Source organism: Athene noctua, chromosome 1 (assembly GCF_965140245.1).
Source record: "Athene noctua chromosome 1, bAthNoc1.hap1.1, whole genome shotgun sequence".
Taxonomy (NCBI): Eukaryota; Metazoa; Chordata; class Aves; order Strigiformes; family Strigidae; genus Athene; species Athene noctua.
In genome coordinates this window covers 258,189,494-258,207,953 of record NC_134037.1, presented here as the reverse complement: position 1 = coordinate 258,207,953, position 18,460 = coordinate 258,189,494, and the positions used below count along the sequence as shown (strand labels likewise).

Sequence of the window (18,460 nt, the reverse complement as noted above, 5' to 3'; positions counted from 1 at the left end):
GCACATCTCGTATCCGAGTTGTAAACTGGTTGTGCATGTGCATGTATTTCATCTGAAGTTGTTTAACTGTGTCCTGTTACGGAATCTCACTGTTTTTGATGTACAAACATATTTTTGAAGCCTTTTGAATTGCTGCTCTTCAGTTTCCACAGTGCCTTCACAGCCTGATAAGCTATTTCCCAATCCTGAAAAACTCAAAGGACTGAGCAAGTCAGTACCATCATTCCTACAGGAAGAGGTATGTTGCATCTCTAAAATAATGTAGCTAAAACTTTTGAGTACTGTGGCGTTTTGCATTTGTCAGGCAGTGCTTTCCAGGGTCTGCCAAGTCAGTTGACTGTTGAACCATGGCATGGAGTTGAGCTTGTGGTATAACAATCAGGAGATGGCCCCAAATAACCTGTGTCTATTTAACCTTTCCGAAGCTTTACTCCAGTAACTAGAGGTTGATTCTTACTGTGTAGCTCAACATACAGAGCATGTTTTATCTAGGAGATTGAAGCATAGTGAATGTTTGCTGTGTATTCGCAAAAGCAATTTCTATCCTTAAGCTAACAGATTTTTTTTTTTCCTCTTCGGAACATACATATGTGCATATATTTATTTCCTTCAGAGCCTAAAATCTAAAATAACCATGTAAAACTATAAGAAAGTCACCATCTGGTAACCCTTCTCAGAGGGGTATTAGCTTGGTGTTCTGATTAGGGATGTAGGTTCAGGTAGTGAGCTGTTAACACTGCATGAATGAAATTTCAGAATTTCCAACAACATACTGTGCCTGTAATAACAATAGACTGTAAGACTATTTTTATTGTTGTTATCATCATGGTGTGGGCCTTGGAATAAGCTCTGAGGCTGTATTGAAAAGAGGTAGCTCCATTGGTCACAGGGAACAGGAAGCTTTGGTGAGTAGGAAATACCTTGTCATTGTTGAACTTGGACAACACCATAGTTTTGGGTTTTTTTTAATTCTTTCTTGAGTGCCATAGTATGAATGTGAATGCTAACCCCCCCCTCCCACAAACTGTTAGCAAATGGTGGTAGAAACACCTGAGTCCTGTTAAATGAGGGATGTGTATTAGTGGACACAGACTTAAATGCAGCTTGGGAATTTGGGGCATAAATATGACAAAACCACCTGTGTCTGTGCTATAAAATGAGGAACTGCTGCTTACCCCAGCCCTTATCACTGTAAGTGCAGCATAAACATCAGTATTTTTGATTATTTTTCTAAAAACACATGTCTAAAAGTACTGAAGGGCCAGAATCAGGAATATGTTGTACCCTGTCTTAGCCTATGCCCTCCTAAATTCTGAAATAAAGAAAATGTGGTGATACAGGTTTGATTAATCTTAAGTGCAGAACTTAAAACCATTTAATGTCTATGAATTAAACCTGTAACTAAAGATTCTCTAAAACTTCACCATCCTAATGCCCCTTCTGAGAAGAATGCAGAGGAAAGCTTTCTGTTAGTGTTGCACCATGGAGGGATGAAAACATTAGTATCTCAAAGTATTAGAGGTGGGATGCTCATTTCAGACTTGTTTGGTATCTAGGCATCTAAGAACAACCAGTTGCAGCCTCTGTAAGAAGCCAGTTAAAAAGCTTACTCGTGAGCTTTGAATGAAACAGTCTGACAAACACTTGAAAGTCCAAGGACTATAAGAAGTCTGGTCACATAAAGGGGGTTTGGGGGTGGTTCATATTGATATTATAAGAAATTCTCGGCACCCAAGTCTGTTTAAAATAAATTTTGGGGGCAGAATAAAAATTGTGATTAGTCCCAGTACTGTTTTGAGTTACGAAGCTCACAGCACAGGTTTTATTATAAGACATAGGCATATATAAAAAATAGAGTGTATATCTATAAAAATAGCACGTATGTATACCATGGGCTTGTTCTGCCTTGGAGTTTATCATCACTGCAGTGCCATCTGGCCAATACAAAGCATGAAACTAACGAACAAATAATGTAAATCTGGTAGAAATAACAGGTAAAAATAAGTATTGCAGACACCATGTAGTCATGATAGTATGAACACTTATTTCTATGTGCTGCTTCAGTTCTGGAATTAAAAATACTGAATTCTGATAATAACATACTTTCTAATTAAAGAAGAAATACGAAGAAATATATCTTAAAGTACCAGTGTCTTTTCCTTCTGCTTAAAAGAGATAACAGCCTAAAAACTTAAGGGTTCTCTACTTGTGAATAGTAACAATATCCTTATTTAATATTTGGAATTAACTTTTAAAAAAAAAAAATCATATGTGTACTATGTTCTGGAAGCATGTAGTCACCCAGTGCTTAATTCCTTGTCTCTGAACTTCCAGACATTCCACAAATCTCCACGAGAAGAGCTTTGATTGTTCCCAGCCAGAGAACAGGCTTTGCTGAGTAAATTTAAGAACAGGGTTGAAAGTCATCAGAACTGGGTTCAATCCTGTACCTCTCCTGCTGATCCGCTGTGTGGACAGCAGCTAAAATGGTCTTAGGGAAGCAGTGTATCCTTCCACTAGAAGAGGGCTTAGGATATTCCTGTATTTCAAAGAGTTCAAGTAACAGGACTAATTATCCACACTGCTTAACTCTTCCTTCACTCCCTGCGTTTATTTAAGACAGTCCCAAACAGTGCTCTCCAAAACAATTGTTCTCTTGAGGAGCCTTGCCTTAGGTAGGGTGGACATTAGTCAGTCCTTACCTTTGGCCTCTGAACTGGGGAGCAATCCTGACCTGCTTTTACTCGTCAGTAGAGATAGCCAGAAATGCTATTATACAATCAACGGAACTTTATAAAGACTTAACTCAGAATGCTTATATGCTAGGTATTTATTTCTGTAAATATTCATCATCTTAACGTGTCTAGAAATGGTTGTTTACTAATCTTGCATCTGTTAGTAGAAGATCTGTGACAGCAGTTCAAAACTGTATAAAGGATCGGGGGAGCCTTGTAAATTGTTCATGGATGGAACATAACATGTTCTGTAACAGCTGGAAGGGGAGGATGCTGAGGCACACGTAGGAACAGTGATAGCATTGAGATAGAACAGGGTTGTAAGCACATAACCTGATAATGACCGAGTAAACCAAAACTGCAGTTCCCTGATGGAAAAGCAGAGCCCTGCTTGCCCTCTTGCAAGAAAGGCTTTTTGAAAAAGCCATTCACTTGTATCCAGTGCTGTTCTACTGTGCATGTTACCTTCCAGCTAGCTGCCTTCAAGGTAGAGGGCACAGAATTGATAGGATTTGCTACAGAACAGAAAGAGACTGGTAAGAGACCTGAGCGTTATCACTTGAATATGTTTATGCATGAGGTAGTGAAGTAGGGAAATTGAGTTTAATTGCCCCAGTAAAGTTAACTTTTTTCATTGCTATTTAAGATTTAAAACCAAACAAATAAAAAACCAGTTCCATTACTACTTTAGAAAATTTTCAGTGTAGGTTTTCCATCAGAAAAATTCCCTTTCAAATTTTTTTTAAGTGCATGACCTAATTCAAGAAATATTAATTACTTATGTTGCACTACAAGGAGATTTAAATTCGGGTTTTCACTGAGTCTCAATCTGCATTAAAATTGTTTGCTTTTTTTAAATGTTCCTTGTGATTATAAAGAACCTACACAGGCTTTCTTTCTGTGATGTTTTTGTAGAGTGATGACAGAGAGACAGATACAGCATCAGAAAGCAGTTATTCCCTTGGCAGAATCAAGAAGAGTCCCAGCTCTCTAACCAATCTTAGCGGCTCTTCTGGCATGGCCTCCTTATCCTCTGTATGTAAACCAAAGCCTTGTTGTAATGGCACTTTGCCTTTGCTAATCTCTTCAGTATTGTTTTGTCTCTGTTCTCATTCCTTTTGCTTTTCTTTCCTTGGCATCTGTCTCCTTCCTTCCCTCTGTTACGTGAACCCTTGCATGGAATTGCCTATACCAAATAAAATCTGTTTCACTTTTTTTGTTTCTTTGTTTTCTAGCAATATATCAGAGCCTGTTTAGGACTCCAGTGCACAGCATACTCTATAAACACTGAACAGAGAGATGGCTTTTACCCTAAGAGCTTACATTTGTAGCTGAAAGTGGGGGATAATTTTTATAGAACAAACATTTAGAGAAGGAGAAAGTGGGGAGAAATAAGTGAAAGCAAGAGACAATATTGGTATGTGGTGTGTGTAATTAAATCAGTGAACCAGCTAACCAAAAGTCAGGAGGTTATGGTGGACTTTATAGGGAGAAGTAGAATTTTGGGGAAGGATATTGAGATTTCAAAATTGTACATCCTTCTCTTTCTACATAAGTGGTGTTTAATTTTCAGTGTTTTATTTAGGTACAGAATTCAGCCATATAGACTTTATCACTAATCATTTTGTTGGTATTTTCAGAAGGCCTGTTGTCCTAAACCCTTAGGCTCTGCTTTCTGCAAGGATGGTCAGCTGAAGAGATATATAATACTTCAAGGATCTGATTACAGGCAATCTCCAGTCTATAGTATCCTATCATTTTATTTCTTAGATCTCAATGCAATAAACACATTCAAATTTTTTTGTGGAAAGCTTGGCCTAACACCTTTTGATTTACAATTAACTTTCTTCTGTTAATCTGCTTGCTCAGAAGCTTGTATAACAGTGTCCATTACATTTTGTTGTTACATCTAAAGGGACACGGTTGATTCCTTTACTGTCTGAATTCTAAACGTAGCTTCTACCCTGATCTTGAAATACCTGGTGAAATTCAATGCCTGGAAAATTTTTCTCCTCTTGTATGATACAGGTGAGCGGAAGTCTGATGAGCATCTATAGCGCAGACTTTGGCAATGTGGACGTGAAGGGGAACATTCAGTTTGCTATTGATTACGTAGAGCAGCTGAACGAGCTCCACATTTTTATTTGCCAATGTAAAGACTTGGCAGTGGCAGATGTTAAGCGACAGCGTTCAGACCCGTAAGTACAGAGAATATATTTTATCTCCTAATAGAAGTTTTTATTTTAATGTGAAAATGAGAACTGATGCTTTTTTCCTATCTCTATAACCCAATAAATGGAAAAAGAGGCTATAAGATGCCTTACGTGTTTTTCCACTCTGAACTGAATATAAATTGTCACTGTAAATTGTACATATATTTAACATGGGAAGCTCAAACTTCTAAGAATATGAAATTGTCTTAAAATTCAACTTTCCAGATGCTAAATCCTGCTTTGATAAATTTTCAGTAGGATTAGAGCTTGTAATTATGATATCTAGGCATACTATAGTTAAATATCCTGTGTGTTATGTGTTGAGGAGACGTTTCAACAGATTTTGCCTTGGTAGAAGGAAGTTAATGTCCCACTTTGGAAACTATTGTTATAGTTCACCACTGCTGTTCCATTTCTTACATGTAACAAGCTGAACAACATAGTGGCTAGTTAAGTGGATTTCTTTTACTTTATAAGGAAATACTTGTGTATTTTGGAAAGGGAAGTTGGAAAGAGTGGGGTTTTTGTTCTTCTAACAAGCCTGTCTAAATTTTAGGTATGTAAAGACCTACCTGCTTCCAGAGAAGTATAAGCTGGGCAAACGGAAGACTTCTGTCAAAAAGAAAACCTTTAATCCAGTCTATAATGAAATACTGCGGGTATTTATCAAACTATTACTAGATTCGAAATACTGCATGCGTGCATGAAGTATGAGGAACCTAGGCACAGGTCTAGATGCTCTCGGAGCATCATGGATGAGATGGATTGGTCTGTAGAAGTACCCATGTCCTTCCATTGATAGGTTACTCCTCAGTGTACTCTGGATATGGGATTGAGAACACTGATTGTTGTATACTTCTTGCAAACAAACACAAGCTAAATATGAGTGTAAGATGTTTGAAATAAGAAATAAAACGTGAAGAGTTTTGTTCTGAAATGGAAGAAGTGAACAGTTAAAGATGTATAAACCCAGACACATTTTTTTCTAGCTTTTCTAGACACAGCATTGACAAAAATACAGTTTGTTTTAATTTTTTTTCCCCTCATTTCTTCCTCCTGGCAGTATAAAATTGAGAAGGATCTCCTAAAGAACCAAAGCCTTAATATCTCTGTCTGGCATAATGATACCTTTGGGAGGAATAGCTTCCTTGGTGAAGTGGAGCTGGATTTAGGAACTTGGGACTGGAATGATAAATCCAACAAGCAGATCAACTGGTTTCCACTCAAGCCAAGGGTAGGTTACTAAGGGTGGATGAGCTGTTGTTTTTTCCACTGTGTAAGTGCAAAACCAAGTTGTCATTTATTTAGGCCTGGTCTTGTGTGTTCTGTGGTTTTTGTTGGTTATAATCATAAATACCCCTTTACTGGTAAATGGAACATACAGTTCTGAGGTTTCTATTACTCCAGTAAGTAGCTAGCTATTATAGTAGGAAAAACTTTCTGATAGTCTATGGAGTAGGAATTTCAAGGTATCTTTCACTTATGTCACGTTGCTGTAACAGATCCCTGAAGGCACTTGTTCCCTGAACATGAAGCAAACCTCCTGAGAATATGGAGCAAGTGCAGCATCATTTTAATATCAGATGTAATGATGACTTCCATGTCTGCATGCTTCTTGTTTGTTAATGGGTTTCAGCCAAAATCTAAACTTTTAGCTAAGCCACTGCCAAAGGTTCTGGTTTCTTCTGTCTTCTTTTTCTCTTTCTTTTTTTCCTTGAGTTTACTCTACTAGTTGATTCCAAAATCAGCTCAATCCAAAATTCAATAATTTGTAGAACAAAACAGGAATGTCATGGTAGTCTTTAGCACTAATTTAATTCGACTGACTTTAAGACAGTTCTGGGTAGATAAATGTAACCAAATATTATCGGGTGCCATGTTCCATCTACAGAAGGTCCACGACTCTCTGAAGAAGTGACATATTCTTCCACCTTTTTGTAAGATAACTCTTCTTGAGGCTAATTTTTAGATTGTATTAAATGAGAGAAAACATTCCTATAGAAATAAGTTTATAGAAGTGTACATTCTGTTGCACAAAGAGTAAGTTTCCTGAATGAAAGAGTGTGTGTTCTGGTTTTAAATAAGTGTGCAGCAGTGGAAAAGATGCACCCTCAATGCCTTTTGGCCTCTCCTGGGTCTTGTTTTCTGCTTTAGTGGAAGTGCTGTGTATCTGAGACACTGTCAAGTGGTGAAACATACCCTAAAATCTCATGTCCTGTAAACTGATGGAAGACTTAATGGATAAGGAAACAAGGGGAAAAAAAAGCACCTCATGTAGAAGTCAAGCTTCTTCCAGTGAAAAACTTTGGTAAATTCTGTGCATGAACTGCAAGGTTTGAGATTTGTGGGGTTTTTCTTAAATTTCAGACTTCGACAATGGTTCTTAACCTAGAAAACAGAGGGGAGATGAAACTAGCTCTCCAGTATGTCCCACACCCTGTCGGAGGTATGGATTGCTTCTTTGTTTGGGTTTGTTGGGCCTTGGGGGTTTTGTTCTTTTTTTAACGGAGGGGTGGGGGTGGGGGGAACCAACCCCAAATTTTAAAAATGTTTTTCAGCTAATTCAGACATCTTGCTTTAACATAACAGTAGATTTTTTTTTTTTTTTTTTTTTTTTCCTAGAGGAGAAAATCACTGTGGTAATGAATTCAGTCTAGGATTCAAAGAACACTTTAGGATCTTTTGTTGTTTTTAATGGTACTACAGAAGAAATTACCTCATTGCTATATAATCTTAGATGTTTAATGCAGTCTGTGTGTAACAAAACTCTGTTTCTCGCTATTCATTTTAGAGATCATAAATCATCAGGCAGGTGCTGTGATTTGCTAAATAAGCAATGACAACATACTAAATTCAAGCAATATTAGAAAACAGCAATAAGTACTTAGAATGCAGCAGTTTATAGCAGTACAATCTGTTTGGTTTAATCTTGTCTGGCAACTGATACTGGCTGGTCAGACAGTGAAGTTGGGTCTTTAATCCAGCCAATAAAAATCAAATATATTAAGAGCACAAAAGACTTTATTTGAAAGTACAAGTGGCAATAAATGCTAACATCACATAGACTGAAGACAAGTTAATCTCTTTATCTAGGAAGTTTGGAAAGAGAAGAAAGAAGTATTTGTTTAGTTGTAACAGAAAAAATGTGATTGTAGGAATACAGACGTGATGTGATCTTGCCACACTTTGGGATGAAGACTGCAGCTTCAAGAGTACAGAGAGGAATGTTGAATTAAGATGTACAATAATAAGAGTCTAGGCTGAATATCATCTCTACAACTGGGCAGGAACCGCTGCATCGTAGAAATTACCCCTAAAAGGGATTGGTAAGGCTTAATCAGATGTTTCATTTTATCTTTACAGGGAAGAAGACTCTACCTACTGGTGAGGTCCACATCTGGGTGAAGGAATGCCATGACCTTCCTCTTCTGAGAGGCAACAGGCTCAACTCTTTTATTAAGTGGTAAGAATTGTAGTTGAAGTCATCAAACGTGGTGGCCTAATAATGCTACTGATGTACTTCCTAATCTTATCTTAATGTTTCTAAATTCAAAGTAGAAAACAGCTAATTACTTTCTGATTCTCCTTTATTGTAATGCAAATTGTCCTGCGGGGCTTACACCTTCAAGCTGCTAAGTATATACCACCAAGTAAAAGTACTGGGAAAACTTCCTGTGTAATCACTACTCTCTCATTTTGCTCAGTTACTTGGTGGAAGGTCTAGTCAAAATTGTGTCTGCTCTTATTTGCATTTAAACAAAGTGTGTTTGTGCAAGAGTATGGTTTAGCTTAGCAAATCGTGGGAGGAGACAGAAGTGAGGAGCATAGTTGTATTTCTTCCTCCTTCCTTTCTACATACAGACTAAAAACATGAAGAGACAAGAATAACAAGATGGTTGGGAAATCTCTGGCAGCAACAAAAAGGTTTCAGTGCCATCAGTGATAATACAGCAAATAAACTCACTTGTGCTTCTTCCCCACCCAAGTTCTCCTTCCCTTCCATCCTCTGAAGCACAAGGGTGGGTACATGCTGCCAGTATTTCTTGGAGGAGACTGAGAATACGACCTTTGACTTCATGATGCTAAAGCATCTTCTCTTCAGTCACATTCTAACAAGCAACGGACAGTGTTTAATCAGCATTTTTTGTCTATTCAGTATGTTTAATGCAGGCTATGCTGTGCAAGTGCAAACTGACAATGCTTTTTTTTTTTTTTCCCCCTGAAGTACCATTCTTCCAGATACTAGCAGAAAAAGTCGCCAGAAGACAAGAACAGTGGCAAAAACTACAAACCCAGTATTCAACCACACCATGGTCTATGATGGCTTTAGACCAGAAGATTTGAAAGAAGCATGCATAGAACTCACAGTCTGGGATCACAACAAACTAGCCAACCACTTTTTAGGAGGTCTCAGGATAGGCCTTGGAACAGGTACTGGACAATTAACACATTAATTCTTAATTTAAAAGATACAGTCTTACTTTTTTTTCCTCTTCCATTTCTTCTCTTTTTTCAGTGATCACTGAACAGCCTTTCAGTTATTTACTGAAGAGTTTCATTAATAACTTACCTATTCTTCAGCACAGATCATGAAATGTAAATAATAGCAGTATTACCAGGGTTAGGATGACTGACAAGTAAGAAGAAATATTTGAAATAAACCTTTGTCTGGCCATACATTGCACCTGGTACTGTTTGCAGTATAAGAATATGCTACTCCTGCACCTAAAATCTTGATAACGTTTTACAAACTTACACATGCAAAAACTAGGCATGTGGTGTGAAGACAGTATTGGGTGGAGATAAAAAGATAGATCAGGAATGCATGATAAGAACTGAAGATAATGGCTAGGAAAACTTATGCTAAAAACTCGTTTGCATTTATAAGGGCAATATAAGATGTGCAGCTAGAAACATTGTATGTTTTCCTTACTATATTTGCCCCTTTCCTTGTCCTGTCTCCTCTGAGGGGAGGATGTGTTTGGAGTCTTTTCAAGCAAATACAATAAAAACACTTTTCCCAAAATTAACTTCTTGGATGGTTCACCAAAACAGCCTAAAATACAAATTTGAATATTAAGTCTCAATTAGAATTTTAGAGTGCCCAAGGTTGGGCCACACCAGTGTTCTGTTTTATTCTTGAACTGTCTCAGATGTTAATCCCCAATACATCTTTCTCCTTGGGATTGTGACAAAAAGACGAAGGATAACAAGGAAAAAAAGCCTGGAGAAAGATGACAAAGTTTCCACGTGAAACTGTTGTTAATTGTATTTGACAGAATTGGTCAAGTGTAAAGATGCAGAACGGGATCTTCGAAGTACTAGGTCAGCTACCTGAGGAGGTGCAACTGTTTTGGAAGATGGGCAGATTTGATTGTCTGCTCTCAACTCTGCAGCATATTAAGTAATGTTTCTCTTAAAACTAACATTTTTCTAGGGAAAAGCTATGGGACTATAGTAGACTGGATGGATTCTACTTCAGATGAAACTGCTCTTTGGGAGAAGATGATGAACTCGCCGAACACCTGGATAGAAGATACGCTACCTCTCAGGATGCTAATGGTTGCAAAATTGACAAAATAAGGTGGCTCTTTAATTACTCGTGTCAAAAAGAAACCGTGGGAATGAAATTAAATGTGTGGTAGTGAAAGTTGGAAGAGGAACATAATAGCTCTTTTGAAAGTCTCTGCTCCATTGCTGTTCTGGTTTTGTGCTGTCAAATGTCACTTGGTATTTCTAATTAAACTTCTGCCTGCAGATTATTACGTAAATTTAAGGGATTCTTTAATTTCTTAATCACTAAAAATGACTTCAAGAAAGAAGGCACTCACAGAATTCAGTGGTAGAGGTAGCTGTGATATCTGGATGCTGGTGTTGCCTAGCTGAAGCGTTGCTGATCCCTTAAATAATTACTAGCAAAAATAAAGAGCAACTCAACTCTTTCTGCACACTTCTGTTCATTAAGTGTTATTAATAAGACAGCAACAGACTATTTTCTTCGTGTTCATTAGTATGTGTTTGTATCCTCGTTACGTTGTGTTCGATCTCTCCAGTGAGAAATATGTGCATGAGGTTTTTTTTAAAGTCCCTTTATTTGTAGTTGTACACTTCTAGGACATGAAAGAAGCATTACATGAAGTGGTACTGTCGGTGTTTGTTCTATTCTGCAGGGTGCAGAGAACTGTTAGTTCCAATGTACTATAAAAATTCAGGGTTATAAAAAATTTTGCTTATCTATGTGTTAATGTCTTGCTAGTATACAATCCTTACTCTTAAATGCTGAAGGTGTAGAGGTGAAACTTTTTTTTTATTATTCAAATGTTACTCTAAAGGATCTAAACCTGCCCATTTTAGTGCTGACAAGTATGTTGGGTATTTATTCTGTAAAGTGTACTCGTCTGTGTCTGTAACCATTAGGTTTTTTGTTTTGTTTTGTTTTTTCAAAAAGTAATTTATCTGTGCTTGAGCGCCACCATTAGGAGAACGTTGGGATTATGGTGGTCTTGGTTTAGATAGCTTTGCAGCGTAGGAAATAAGGCTGGAATTTGTAACTTGTAGAAATGCATGCTACTAAAGACAGGTAAATGCATAAAAATACGAAGTGTATTACTTTTTTAAAATAAAAGCAGCCTATTAAATCTAAATAGGAATTAGTGTTTATTAAAATCCAGTGTTTTATGTTAGCGATTCAGCATGCAGTATAACAAAATGGAGAGAAAAAACATTTCTGAAAATAAATGCACATTTCTTTGCTCCAACTGTGTAGGTCTAAGAGCTGGTGAAATCTTGCACCTCAGAGTAGAGAGGAGAAGCGAGCTTTCCACAGCTCCAACTCAACTGTTTAATTTAATTATAGAAATTTTAAATGCTACTTGGTATTTATTACACATTATGAACTGGAAAAAAGGAAAGGTGCTATTCAACCTGCCAGGGAACCCAATTTCATCAGTGAGGCAGGCTGTGGAGTTTACAAATGCCAAAAGTCATTGTCAGTCTTGATCTCTTGCTGCTTCGGGTGTTTTGGATGAGACGGGTGGCTGCTACAGATTCCTTTTTGCCAGGCAGATACAAAACAGTCTTAAACTAGGGAACAACGTGCGTGTGACACTTCAGAAAAATGCATCTGTACTCAGGGGACACAGAGCTACTTTGCTTCTGTATTTGTTACCAGCCGCTCCTGGAAGGGTGGTGATGAGGCACCCAGCCTGCTCGTATTCACTGCCTAGATGAACTCATTTTCACCTGACAAGGTAGGTTGCTGTGAACACTTCACAGGATTAAAGTCTTTGTCGTTGTGTTTCCCATGAAGCTCAAATACATCGCTATGTCAAAATAGCTTTGGGGATGGGGTCTTGAGGCTCTCGGCGTGCAGGCAAGTGTCATGTAACCTGCTGTGTTCTATACTGTACAGAATTTTGATAGCTAAACTTGACTGCCATCAAAATAAAATAAATGGTTTGTGATAGTGTGTCTCCTTGTCTTTTGGTCATGTAGAACATCTGTCTCACTGTTCTTGAACCATTCTAGAGACAGACACTGCTTACCACTACAGAAAATAGATCAAAACTCAGTTTAAATTTTGAAAAGCTACCTGAACATGAATGTAAGATTTATTTGTGCACTGTGCTTTAGTGTAATGACACAGCAGTGTTATGTACTCATCTAGATTAATCAAGAAACTGAGCCAAGTAACAAAAATGGACCCTTTAGTACAAAAGTTCAGTGCTCTTCCTTGTTTTTTAACACATTTTTTTTCAGCATGTGCAGAAAATGGAGACAATTACAGGTAAACCTATAAGGATAGTTGTCACCACACACGAAAGTGAGTCTTCCTTATCCTTCCAAATTTACAAGAGGTCATCAGAGACAGACACAGCAGTGTCTCTGGAAAGTATAATAGTGCTTAAAAACATTAGGTATTTTAAAGTCGATGTTATTGTTAGTCTGCTGTGGAGCCTGCATCAAGCTATAGATCTTTTAGTTAAAGATTTTTTCAGCAGCTGTGCTTATAATCTTTTCACTGTTTTACTATTGTCATACAGAAGAAAAATCAAAGCTGTCTTGGTGAGATGAGCTTCAGTAGAAGGGAAGATTACAAACCAAGCTGTTTCATCAGTGGAAAAAGTACTTTGATTACCCTATGCATGCTGTAGCATTTAATTGCAGAGTAGAAACATAACAATTTTGCCTCCTGCTAAAGGATATTATGTTGATTTATTAAAAGGTGCTTGAAAGTAATGGCTGCATCTAATCACATAAACCAGCAGGGATTCTGGATTGAAAATATCTAAAGTCACGCAAAATTTTCTACTTTAAAAAAAATTATTGGTATTTTTTGACATTCCTCTGAATATGGCTCACTTAATAAATACAGCTTTCCACCAAATTCATAGTCACTACAGTAGTGTGTTTAAAATCGATAATATGCTGATAGAGAAATGCAAGTTTTTGAAGTTGATTATAATAAAAACTTTCAAGAAATTAGTTTCTTTGCACTACAGTCGAAAGATTTGTCATCTGTAACCAAAACTTTAAAAGTGTAGAGTTAGTTATGAGCTAGGGAGCACTTTGATAAAATTAATAGCTGTGTTTTGATTCTTAATTCCAGTTGACCTTTATGACAAAGCAGCCGTAATCCTAGAATGTCTTTATATCTGTCCTTGTCCCAGAGAAACAAATGGGGAAAACAACAGGTTTTTTTCTTTCCCTTTCACTTTATGAGTTTATTTTTTGCTTTAGCCTGGAATGAGGCTTTTTTTGGCGCACATACATGTGTATGCACACATACATGTGTGTGTGTATGAGCTCTAAATTACACCATCTTTACTTCCTATAAACCAGGCTCCAACACCCCAGCTCTCCTTTCATGCTCTATGACCAGAAACCTCCTCTTCCTTCTTCTGCCTTCCATTTCTGCAAGTAAGGCTGCAAACCTGAGTTGGTGTGGCAACCCCCATCACTCTGATTTTACCCATTTTGGAAGATCTGGGACTGCCCCCTCCTTGTCTTGTTTGCTTCATCGCCTTTACCCCCATCACTCACTCCTCTGCTTCATATCCTTTTCCAACAGAGTCATCAAAACCTGCACCAACTTTTTCCTTCCAGCTGCACTTTTTTTTCCTCTTCCCTATGCTATCTGCCAGATCTGTCATTAACTGCTGAAAAAGTTGCACATTTTTAGGGCACGGGCTGTGTCTTTACTTACCGTAGAGCTGTCAGTATGATCTGAGAAGGCTGGAGCCTGCTGTGGTGATCTCTTCTGGCACACGCAGGGCATGAGCCGAGAAGGAGTTCTGCAGACTTGGGGAAATCCCTTTATCGAATCTGGGTGGTTTTGAGAGTGCCAGCAGTGTTTGTTTGCTAAGAAACCCTCCCAGCTCTTTCAGCTGCTCTCATGGGGCTGGCCCAGTTCCAGCCAGCCAGGATGAAGGCATGAGCTCTGGGGTGACTGGATTCAGCCTCTTATCTCCACGGAGACAGAAACCTGCAGCGGGAGTGGCAACAAACGCTTGGGGAAAGAAAACACCTGGTAAGAAAACATTTTTCTCCCCTTAAACCTGGCTCTTCATTGCGTTTCCACTGGATGGCCTAAAACTTTTAGTCCTTCCCCCTCTCCTCTGTTATTTCCAAATGTGCTGGCAGGATCCAAGGTCGCAGCAGTAGCAGGGGAGCGCAGGACGGTGGAGGTAGCGTCCCTACCTACAGTCACCACTGTGCAGCTCTGAAACTGTCTGCGCTTCACAAGCGTTAATTCTTTTTTGCTGTATGTTATTTTTTTATCCTTCCTTTAAGCTGACTCCTTCCCACAGCCCTGTCTTTACATCCAGTCAAAGCCCTGGAATTCACAGAACCTGATCATCAGCATGCTGTTTCACATGCTGTATAGTTCCAGGTCTGGATCTGAATGAAAAATTCATAGATGAGTTTTAGGCTGACTTTTCATATGTCTGGGTAGCATAGTGTATGATTAGGCACCAGTAATGATTTGGTGCCAGTGTAATAATAAATATTTTCCTTAGTTTTACATGAGGAACCAGACCTCTAAAATTACATGCCTAAAATAATCCAGTAAATCAGTGTCAAAACCCAAGTGATGGAACCATTTCTGCAGGCACAAAGTCTTTGTATCACAGGGCATTCAGTAATTATTAGCAGTGTATAGATCTTTTATTCATAAATTGCTAAGCATGGTGTAAGGCTAATTGGTTATTTTAAATGAGCAATATAACATTAAAACCTTATAAATCAATTAGAAGTTTGATGTAACCATGTTTTACTTGCATTTATAATACCAGATCTGGAGGATAAAATAAAGGCAGAGGAAGAGGATTGCTTAAGGAATTTACTGCTTTATCACCTAAATATAATAGTACTTCTTGTAGCTACAACAACAGAGCCCTTTGAGAAGGAATAATTAGCAAAGCTAGTAATCAGCAAATGAATAGGCTTGCATAAACACTAAGCCTACATTCTTTGTTTTTGCATCATGGAGCCTGGCAGCCTTCTCACCAGCCGCCTGACAGAAGCAGGGTGAGGCAGGTGAGGAGGGCTGCAGGGCCCTGTGGGTTGGGGGCTGCCATCGGTTGTGTGGGAGGTCCCGTCCCCCCACGCCGGTTTCTCCACCAGCTTAGCTCAGTGCTGGCCACATAACCATTGGGTACTGTTTAATTATGCTGAGTGTCACTAAGGTAAATGGTCGCTATGACATTTTGACGCATCTTTGTGAAAGACAGGGGCTCCATGGCTCAGGATGAGAGGCGGGCAGGGATGGCCAACCCCATGAGTGATCCAGAGACAAGCAAAGACGTGGAGGATCTGACAAGAGGCCTGGAGGAACTCTGTAAGAGCCCTGAGGAGAACAGTGAGAAGGCTCTGCTGCATTCACACCTGGAACAGCAGCATCACCTTATCTGTATACTGGAGAAAAAAGCAGACGACGCACACAAACGCTGCAGAAGCCTGGAGCAGCTCAACGTGGAGCTGGAGAAACTGAGGGCAGAGGACGCTGTGAAAATTAAGACCCTGACCCAACAGATTTACCATCTGGAGGGGCGCTTCATGGATCTGGCCAATAACCATGAAAAAATGATCCAGTCAAGAATGAACACAAGAAACGGCACATGCAGCTGTGGGAGGAGAGCAAGTGCCTGCGGCAGGAGAACGAAGCGCTCTTCAGCCAGACGGTGAGGGAGAAGGAAGCTGAAGTGCTCCAGCTTGCTGCCCAGGCCAGAAAGCTCTCGCAACAGTTGGACTCCTTGCAGGAGAAATGTGCTTATGAGAGTCATAGAGCCCAGGAGTGGGAAAAGGAGCTGCTAGAAGCTCAGAGCCTCCAAGCAAGCGCCTATGCCTGGGAAGTCAATTCATTAAAAAAAAGAGCTGCAACACCTCCAGGAGAAGCACCAACAAACTGCTGCACAGGTGGAGCGCGCTGAAAGTCAGCAGAGGGCTCAAGGCAGCAAGCTGCAGGCCAAGCTGGAGAGGGCGAACGAGGAGAAAGAGCGGCTCCGGAACCTGGCCATGGAGAGGGGCAAAGCTCTGCAGGATAAGCAACAGGAAATTGAGCAGCTGGGGAGGAAGCTGGAGATTGCAGAAAACGCCAGGCAGAGAGCAGGAAAGTGCCTCGTGAAAGAGGTGGCAGCGGCAGACAATGATCTCAAGGTCCAAGAGCTCCAACGACAGCTCGAAAGCAGCAAGCAGGCATGCAGCGAGCTCTCGCTGCAGTTCGATGCTTACAGAAAGCACAGCATGGGTTTACTAACTAAAGAGAAAGCACTGAATGCCAAACTCCGTCATTTTATTGTGTAAATGCAGCTTCCTCCTCTGTTCTCATCTTGGCAGGTGCCTGCCTCTACTGTAACACACTGCTGCGTTTTGTTCCTCTCCGCGAGACCCTCTTGGCAGAGACCATTTTCTGATTTCTCCGCAGATACCAGCTTAAATTGTTCTACAAGGATGGTTCTGTAGTCTACTTTTTTGTTATGCTTTTGAAGAAGTAAGAGTTCTACACTGTTAAATCTGAATGGAGATTGTTGAACTAGTCAAACCTGTGACATGAAAGATTAGGGTGGAAAATGTAAAATATGAATTTGGTTTATTTGGTCCTAATCTCAGTTGTATCGTACATTTTCATTTTTTTACAGTTAAAATCACATTATTTTCCAAGGCAGACCAAAGCTCAAACCCTTAACCTTTTGCATTTGATTCTCCCTTGAAGTTGGGCATGTAAGAGGTTAACATGGAGGCTCCAAGAAAGAAATCTCACCTTGCCCTGTCTGTGTTGTGAACAGTCATGATTCAGCAACTTAAAGGGTCAGAACACAACACCTGATGCTCAAGCAGGTGACTGTGTATAGTTGCCTAGTAGTCTTAGGAGTTTCTACAATTGGTTTAGTCTTATTTAATGTCATAGCATTATCTGTATCCCTGTTCAGCTCAAAATAAATTGTCAGGTCTTTTCCAAAGACTGCTGAAGTCACCCAGAGGTTGAGGTCCTGGATGTTCTGCTAGTTTAGATGTCTCTTAGGTAGAGAAAATAGTGATGATGCACAAAAGGGAAAGGGTGTAGGTTTGGCATTTTCTGACAAGGGAATCTTTCCCTTTCCTGTCAGCACTGGGAGATACAAAGGCGTCCCCCTCTCTCCAGCCTTTCTCCCAGCCAAGGAGGAGGTTTTTGGCTGCTGAGTTTCAGCTCCTGCTCTTTAACACTCCAACAAAAACCCCAGGATGGGCCAAAGGCTATCCCCCACCTGGGCTGTAGGCCCCTTTCTCGAGAGCTCTCCAAGTTCTTTCCTGTGTGTCTGTTGGGGACCGACTCACCGTTTTAGCTACCTGTTGGGGTAGCTTTTAGTCTTGAGCATCTACGGAGCAGCAGCACTGCATCAGACTTGGTACCTGTTGAGCCACGTGTTCAGAAGTGTACAGAAATGGCGAGAAGATCCTACAGCTTGAAACCGGTTCATCTCCAGGATGTACCGAACCAGATGTGCTTTCTAAGTAATAGCTGTCAACAGACTCGTCATCTGAACTTCTCTGGATTCTCCCTGAACCCGCAGAAAGCCAGGGGGGGAAGAACTGCTGTGCCACCGCATGACAAACCACAGCCTTTCTTTTGATCCTGGCTCCTACAAGTGTCATTCCACACCAGATTTATGGACCACATCCTCTGACTTTTCACCCATCTTTTTCCCACGGGCACGCCCATGCTGCATGTGTGTGTGAACACCCGCAGCGTGAACACCCGCTGCCCCGGGCTACCAGCTCGGCCCGGGGTCGGGGGGGGGACAGGAACAGGGTAGGACTTGAGTCTGCCGCTCCCTTGTCATTAGTCGATCCGCAGCAAGGAGTTCCCGTTTCCCTCCTGCGACTGCAGGAGAGCCTACAAGCGGTGCGTAAATCTGCGCAGGGGGCACCCACCTGCGGGGGGACAGGAACGCCCCCCCCCAACCGTGCTCTGCCGCCGGGGGCCATCCACCCCCCTTCCTTCCCCTCGGCTGTGGCACCCCCTTACACACG

The 18,460-nt window shown here is 40.2% G+C and overlaps 2 protein-coding genes across 7 annotated transcripts in view; both read left to right on the top strand.

Annotated features, from left to right (window-relative positions):
* Positions 1–12,375, top strand: part of SYTL2 (synaptotagmin like 2) — a 64,266-nt gene extending 51,891 nt beyond the window's left edge. For 5 of the 6 annotated variants that reach the window (XM_074918138.1, XM_074918112.1, XM_074918121.1 and 2 more), the window contains 9 exons: positions 144–238; positions 3,651–3,770; positions 4,764–4,933; positions 5,505–5,607; positions 6,012–6,182; positions 7,316–7,394; positions 8,312–8,411; positions 9,174–9,379; positions 10,386–12,375. In XM_074918138.1, the coding sequence (XP_074774239.1) occupies positions 144–238; positions 3,651–3,770; positions 4,764–4,933; positions 5,505–5,607; positions 6,012–6,182; positions 7,316–7,394; positions 8,312–8,411; positions 9,174–9,379; positions 10,386–10,531 (1,190 nt within the window). In that variant the 3' untranslated portion in view covers positions 10,532–12,375. The remainder of the gene's footprint in view (positions 1–143; positions 239–3,650; positions 3,771–4,763; positions 4,934–5,504; positions 5,608–6,011; positions 6,183–7,315; positions 7,395–8,311; positions 8,412–9,173; positions 9,380–10,385) is intronic. The other variant, XM_074918130.1, reaches the window with a different exon arrangement.
* A 3,313-nt stretch (positions 12,376–15,688) lies between these two features.
* On the top strand, positions 15,689–16,753 carry CCDC89 (coiled-coil domain containing 89). The gene is given in 3 exon segments (XM_074901590.1): positions 15,689–16,040; positions 16,043–16,314; positions 16,316–16,753. Coding segments are annotated over 3 exon segments (1,062 nt in total).
* The last annotated feature ends 1,707 nt before the right edge of the window (positions 16,754–18,460 follow it).